The sequence below is a fragment of the Populus alba genome, chromosome 3, assembly GCF_005239225.2.
Source record: "Populus alba chromosome 3, ASM523922v2, whole genome shotgun sequence".
Taxonomy (NCBI): Eukaryota; Viridiplantae; Streptophyta; class Magnoliopsida; order Malpighiales; family Salicaceae; genus Populus; species Populus alba.
In genome coordinates, this window is record NC_133286.1 from 20,635,080 (window position 1) to 20,642,824 (window position 7,745).

General features: G+C 33.0%; 1 protein-coding gene across 1 annotated transcript; it reads right to left on the reverse strand.

The window, feature by feature from the left end:
* Nucleotides 1-3,487: 3,487 nt before the first annotated feature.
* On the reverse strand, nucleotides 3,488-7,745 carry LOC118054218 (uncharacterized). The gene is made up of 7 exons (XM_035065700.2): nucleotides 7,553-7,745; nucleotides 6,584-6,972; nucleotides 5,913-6,186; nucleotides 5,333-5,419; nucleotides 4,551-4,664; nucleotides 4,327-4,466; nucleotides 3,488-4,128 (listed from the first exon to the last, which is right to left on the reverse strand). The coding sequence occupies exons 2-7, from the start codon at nucleotides 6,946-6,948 to the stop codon at nucleotides 3,873-3,875; spliced, it is 1,236 nt and encodes a 411-aa protein (XP_034921591.1). The 5' UTR covers nucleotides 6,949-6,972; nucleotides 7,553-7,745; the 3' UTR covers nucleotides 3,488-3,872.

A 7,745-nucleotide genomic window follows, 5' to 3' on the forward strand; every position in this document is an offset into this window, starting at 1 on the left:
TTGATTTTTTTATAAATGAAAAAATTATTAGAATGAAATATCCAATTCACATATTATGATTTCTTTGGTTAACTATTAAGTTTTAACGATGTTTGTATAGATGGAGGGTTGCTATTAAATAAAAAAAATATTATATGGGAATAAAATATGATGTTATAATGATAGGAAAAAATCAATAAAATATTTTAATAGGGAGCGAACTATATCTAAAGCCTGTTAAAGAATTGAATAGATAAAAAAAAATTAAGAAGAAAGAAAAGTAAGGAATGTATAACATATATGTGTGCTAATTACTGGGTTTAATTTTCTTTCTTTGTCATCATTTTGATAATGATTAATAAGGTTTGAAAAAAACTACAATACAATCTCCATAAGTTAATAATCTTGATTAAATAATATTTTTTAAAATTAAATAATATCTCAATTAATTAATAATTTTTCATAGGCCTAATAATATTAATTTACAGGGATATAACTATACTTTTTCCATAATCGACGCATCATATTAAAGTCATCATAGAGTTAAAACACACATGAGATAAATCACTAATTACCAGAGTGCTTGAAAATATTAATGTTTCTATTTTTCCTCTCTTTTTTAAGTTATATAATTTGGCAAGTTGATTAGAATATTAATTTTTAGCTTAGTGTTTATTTGAGAGTATGATTGAAGTTGTTTTTCAAAAAACATTTATGCCAAAATATATCAAAATAATTTTTGTTTTATGTTTTAAAAATTATTTTTGAGATCAGCATATTAAAACGATACAAAATATATAAAATAAAATTTAATTTTTAATAAAAAAAATAATTTAAATTTTTATAAAACATGATTTGCATAACATTTCTAAATAGTAAAAAAATCTTAATAGTCTTCGACATTGAATCTTCAAGATACTTGAGATTGAGAAATGCATCGTGTGCCCAAAATGTTTATAGCTTGTGTAGGTGTTGACCCTCTATTTTTTTTTATGGTGTAGTTCTCTACTTAACAATTCATTAAAGTCACCATCACAAAAAAAAAAAAAATCAAAGAAATTTAAATTGTGTAAATATATATATATAAAAAGGAAGGAAATTCGTGGGATAGGACCAAAAAAAGAAGGAAAAAGCGTTTGAAATGTCTATTGATTTTATAATTTTTTTCCTGAGACAGGAAAAGAAATTAGGAGGATTCCGGCCGTCTATCAAGTAGACTTTTTGATCATGATGCTCGGCAGTCAACTTCAGAAGATTAGGTGAACATTTAGTGCAATGAATCTTAAGTTCTTGTAAATTTCATAATATAGATTGATCCAGTCCATTATGTAAACAACAAATTTCTCTTACACACACACACAAAAAAAAGAAAAAAAAAAGAGATCTGGCTTTCACATGTGTGGTTTTAGAGCTTTATTTTAATGAAACTTATTGTTTTAATAAATTAAAAAGAATGATTCGAGATTAATAGTGTGTTTAGCTTAAAGGTGTTGTGATTTTTTTAAAAAAGTATAATATTTTTTAAACATAAATTATATTTTTAAAAGTTAAAAGAAAAATATGTTTTTTATTCAAAAAAATAAAAATAAAAGCTAACTCTCATTCAAACACGCTAAATCTAGCTTGTAAAGCTTTAAATTATCGAGTAAATCTTCAGTGTTAAATAAAGTTTTATATATATATATATATATTATATATATTAGGATATTTATAAAAAATTATTTGAGGATAAAGTGTTGGGTGATTCAGAGTGAGGTCCTCACTTGTTATAGTTACAAGACACCTCTAGCAAGCCTTGCCCCCTGGGAGACCAGGAGTCCGACTCCTCCATGAGCATAGGATCCATGCCAACTGTACGACCTCAATTCTTTACTAGTGTTTCGTTACTATTTTAGAAGATGAAGATAGAAAAGATAAGATAAGATAAGATAAAGATAGAAAAAATAGATAAAATTATATTTCATAGTGATGTAAATGATAAAATAATTGTTTTTGTATTTTATTTGTTTATGATGAATAAAACATAATAAAATATAAAAAATATTTTTGACCCTTGTCAGATTTATATATTTTAAAAAAAATTAGATTTTTTTTTTAACTTTAGTTTATATTAGCAGTTAAAATTAATAATATTATAATAACCTTAATTATAAAATCATGACTGATTTGATGAGCTGATATAGGACATGAACTGGTCTGGGTTTAAGAAAAAATAGAGAAAAGACTGACTTGACTTAATCCGGTTAAAATCCAAAGTCAACCCGGGATAAAACACAGGTCAAAACCTGTTGATTTTTTTAAAAATAAAATTTTCAAAATAAGGTTGCTTTGATTATTATTTTTTTGAAAAATAATGGGTTTAGAAGAGTTGACACTCTTAACCTGCAAACTGTAATTTACCTCAGGTAGACTCTTGAGTTGAGTTTTAAAATTATAATAATAATTTTTTTTTATCTTTACGTTGGGCCGGGTTAATTCGTGTTGATCATCCCGACTCATGAACCCAGGTCTTGCCCTGGTTGACCTCTAAGTTGGGTTTTAAAAATATGATAACAACAATTTTTATCCTACATGGATCAGAGTCAACCCGAGTTTACCTTTCTAATCTGTGACTTAGGCCTTGCCCCAGGTTCACTCCTGAATCAAGTTTAAAAACTATGATAGTAATTATTTTTATTTTATATTGACTCAGATCAACTCAAACTCTCTTAACACTTGGTCAACCTCTTAGTTGAATTTTAAAATTATAATAATAATTATTTTTGTTTTTATGTTGAGTTGGGTCAATGAATAACCCCATTCACCTCGACTTTATCTAGGTTGATCTTCAAATTAGATTTTAAAATTATGATAAATAACTACTTTTATTCTTACACTAACTCGAATCAACCTAACTTGTGACTCAAACCTCAATCAATGACTCAGGTTTTACTCTGGATCGACATAAATATTTTTGTGCTGATCGACTCAAGTTGAGTTTTAAAAATATAGTAATAAATATTTTTATGCTGAACGACTCAAGTTGTATTATTAAAAATATAATAATAAATATTTTTATCCTTTGATATCTTAGTTCAATAATTTTAAAATTAATAATTTTTTATAATGATATTTAAAAATAAAAAATATATTTAGAAAAACATACCACCGTACCTTTTATTTTGAAAGTATATATTTTAAACCTTTTTAATCAATGATATTATTCTCTACATTATCTTCATCCTTTCTTTTATGTCATGAAAGTAACTAAACGCTACCAAGAGTTTTCTTTATATGAAGTTTTCAACAAATGAAAATGGAGATGCTGAAATTGACGTTTGAATGGCTTAGCACTTCGATATTCCAGCAAAATCCTCGGCTTCCTTCAAATTGCAGCAATAAATCCAATGATAAATATATTAGTAAATTGCAACAACCGGGGAAATGAAGGGCCAATAAAGAAACCACATCATACACAAAGGTCTCAAAAGCAACTATCAAATGGCACCCTTGAAGCCTGAAACAGCAATAAAACCAAGAACCTCCTCAGTGTTGCTGAGCTTGAGTAGGCAAAAACATGGACATTTACACCACGGAGTATATTCAAAGGATAAGTCAAAAGTTTCTGAACTGGTCTCTATATGCACCTACCAAAACTGAGCTGAGCGGATGCAACGAGTTCTCCGACCCAGCATCTAACCATTCACACGAATGATATACAATCCTAGTATATACATATGAGTGGAACACCTCCAGAGAATTCTTCAAGCTCTTTCTATGGATACAACTACTTATTCAATGGAGTGTCCCCTGAGTCCTCTTCCTTGGTTCGACTTTTGAAAAACATTACAATATAGACACAAAATCTTCTCCCCAGGGTTTCTTCAGGTATGCTTGCCAGGATTTGCTCTTATCTATGGATATCCCTGACCAAGGATCGGAACCTCAGCGTCATCTCGGAAAATTGGGTAGGAAGAGAGATCATGGCCTTCTGGCTGATCCAAGCGGCAATTTAGGGGTTTAGTTTCTCTGGAAATTCCTTGCTTGGAACTCGCTGATGCCGAGACATGAAAATCTTGTATATTTAGGTCCATCTTACTGAACATGAGGTTTGCAATGGCTCTGTCAATGCTGTTGGTCTCCATTTCGTTTGTTTTCTTTCCTCCAGACCTGAACATGAAGGTCACTTTTCATCAAGACAGCTCAATTGTCAAAGCAATAAATATAAGAGCAGATGCCCTGAAGAAAATTGAACCCAATAGATGCTTGATCGCCCAAATGCCCACTAAAATGAGAAGCATAATGAAAAAAATCAAGTGAGATGGGCATTGAAGAATTATAAGCACAGGGTAGATATTGTGCAAGTACCTGATTTCCTCATCTTCAATGGTACACGGTGTTTCCATGTAAAGATCTCCATTTTGGTTCCGTTTTACTATATGTTGCCTTGAATAGCTGGCTAAACGGTACAAGCCATCGCGAAAGCAAATTCTAGTCTTATCATTTAACTGAAAAAAATTCAAACATAAGAAAATAATTAGGATTTGATTTTTCTTGTTAAAAAACAGAGCTCTTTGGATGTTGTGTTATACCTGGGCCAGAACCATTTCTAGCTCATGGAGCGCAGATTGTTGAGATGTTTCGTCATCCACAGGTCTAATCGTGCTATCATGCTCAGAAGGGACCGACACATTGACCAGCTGTGCCTGGAAAAAACATTACCATGATCAGTTGATCTTGTAAGTCTCATAGACTAAAAATCTCATCCAATACCAATACCAATACCAATACCAGTAATGCAGGCAACATAATCTTAGAATATTCACTCGCCTCTACATTTCTCTACACTCTCCCTGTCCTCACAGGCCGTATGAGCATCATAGATGTACACAAAATGCAAAACGACCAACCAACATATAAGATCAATAATTTCTACTGACAAAGCATGAAGAAGAAACTATAAATGATGAGGGTGTTTGTAGTCAATGTAGGCTATGCATGTCTGAAAAAGGAATTTCTTGAAGGAAAATATAAGCCATGTGTCTAGAAATATAGCTAGTAGCCTAGTACCACTGTATGGGCAAGCAATACATGATGAAATAAATGCTGGCTCGTGCACAAAAATTGATGAAACAAAATTTCCAGTAGAATGCAGAAAGCAAGATATTGTAATTACCAACGAGTATTTATATCACAATTAACTGAGGTACTGGCAGACCTAAGATGTCTATGCCTTGACTACCCCATTCTCATCTAACGCACATGATTGTGTGTGTTTGATTTTCACGTCTAGAGACACTCTAGTTTTGACAACAAAAAACAACAAAATCTAGGTCAGGTCTAAACCACAGGGCTGGAACCTAATCCCACGTACCTGTGGTTGTTTTGATGGATGTTTCGTCCAAATATGTCGATGATGGATGCATGAAATAAGGCTCCCCACTGTGGATTTAGACGCACCCTATGTTCATGATACAACAAACAAAATTTCCCCAGAGAAATTTATTCCAGCAACAAGCAGAGCTGAATTCTTTGGGTTACCAAAGACAACAGAGTAAAAGAAGTCATTCTCCATGAGTGATTAAAGTGGATGTATTCATCAACAAGAAATGAAAGAACCCAAGAAATGAAAGAACCTAGTCAGTGATATTATTGACATACGGGAAAGAAAAGGAAAAAAAGAAAAGAAAAGATGTATTTCTAAATCCAAATCAAGGAAGTCATACAACGCGAAGGGTTAAATTGTGCATATGCATGTATACCTACGATAAACCCCTATCTTCATCCAAGTCACAAGTATAGGCAACAGAACTTGAAGCAAAAGCGCTAGGGTCTTTGATAGTTGAAGACTTTCCAAAGATTTAGTATAAGCCATGAATATTATTATGGTAAAATTATGAAAAAGACATGGTCAATCATTGATTTAAAGTTAATAAAGAGATGGAAAATCTCACCTCTGCCGGTGCCCAATCCTTTTGCTCCGAGTTGCATAGATTAAAGTGTGAAGCAGCAACTTCATCTTTCTCCCAACTAGCTGATGGAGAAAACGCATGTGTTTTGAGATACTTTGAGCTTCCCAAGCCACGTGCATCATTCAAAATACTTTGCAAATCTAAAATCTTGTCAGTCAAGCGATTATCAGCGGATGTCATGGCACATTCTGCTTCAGGAGAAAAGCAAAACGAGCCGTGAAGATTTTCATTCGCAGGTTGGTCTTCGAGTAAGGAACTGCAACGAATGGAAATGAGAACAGATGAGTACTGATTAACAAGGAAGCATCACCGTTATAAACAACTACATGTAGGGATATATTGGGCACCCCATGGATATTGAATGGCTCTATTATGTCACAGGTAGCGCTGCAGGTTCAAGAGATTGCCATGTAATGAAGGTGGCACAAAGACAGGTGCCATCACCACAATAACTGGAGTAATCCACTTGTAGTAGCTATGAATTCTAACCATTTTGTCATGAAGGATAATAGTCTAACACGCAAGAATAAGGGAGCATTCTATTTCCATGGGGTGTCCGAGCATGCTGATAATCAATATGACAAGCTAAAGCACATCTGACACTACATGATTTCCTACTGCCATTAAATTTAGCCCAGAAGTTACGCTTGTACAAGAAAATTTCATCCAATTGTTCGATTCCTGCAAGATCATCAAGCTGGTAATCTGACTGGTCGCATGACAGGGCATTCTGGGGAAAGGAGTCCTCAGAAAATCCTCTACTTGTTCTTGAACCACTAGACTGATCTTCACCATTGTAGAAACTTTCAACCTCATTGCTCAAAATTTCATCATTGAATTTGAGTTCTTCCTCGGTCAATTTTGAATCCATAGGAAGACTTTGGTTAGAAAACTCATGACTTTCTGATGCATCCGTACACCATTTCGACCAACTCTCTGGTGATGGAAGCCTATCATACACTTCTTGATCCTTGGGAACCTCAAAATCATCAATACAATCTTCAGAATACCATTCCATGTCTGCGGAGACAGAAGAAAATCCCTATTTAGCAAGAAACAATATCATAAAGATCAAGAAACATCTAGTAGATGTAGAAAAGCCAAGCAAAAACAATCCATATTTAATTCACAGGAAACACCTTATTCTATTACAAGTAGCTGAGGCAGCCAAGATCTTGAACAAAATGAAAATTGCCAAAGGCTTGATATATCATACAACACAAGCCTGAATCTTTTTAACTTCATCATCAGTTAAATGGAGCTACAGGATGCACTTTAAAAGTATGGATAAACAAGTAAAACTGCAATTGATGGTTTTGATTATTTCAGTTCCTTTTCCTTTCTCACCAACCAAAAACCCATCAAGCAGAACAACGCAAAGAACTCGAAAAATAATCACATATCCACCAACAAATTGAAGAGGCTAGCTTAAAGTTATTATACAAAAGAATTCAAGTTTCAAATCATGGTATAAGAACCGTCTAAACACAATCAAACCGCAATCACACACATATTCATCATAACATATCATATCTCACAAGCCAAAGATTCAAACTTTAACACTACCTAAAACCCAGCAAAATACACACAATAAGCATCAACGAATAAAGAAGAAAAAAGACCTTCTGGTGGGGGGGTTTGATTAAGAGAATGGACAAGACCCCGTTGCTAATACAGAGAAATGAAGCAACCAAGATGACAAGAATTGCAGAGAACTGATAAAAAAAGTTGCAAACTTTGATGAAGGTTTTGTTACTTTGTAAGAAGTGCGATGCTATAGCTGTAAACTGGAGGCGGCCCTGGTTTGCTTTATAG

Coding starts and splice junctions, on each gene's coding strand:
- LOC118054218 (XM_035065700.2), bottom strand. CDS start 6,948: ATGGAATGGTATTCTGAAGATTGTATTGATGATTTTGAGGTTCCCAAG. Junction 6,187..6,583: donor CAATTGGATGAAATTTTCTT/GTACAAGCGTAA, acceptor CATTCGTTGCAG/TTCCTTACTCGAAGACCAAC. Junction 4,665..5,332: donor ATCCATCAAAACAACCACAG/GTACGTGGGATT, acceptor TGTTTTTTCCAG/GCACAGCTGGTCAATGTGTC.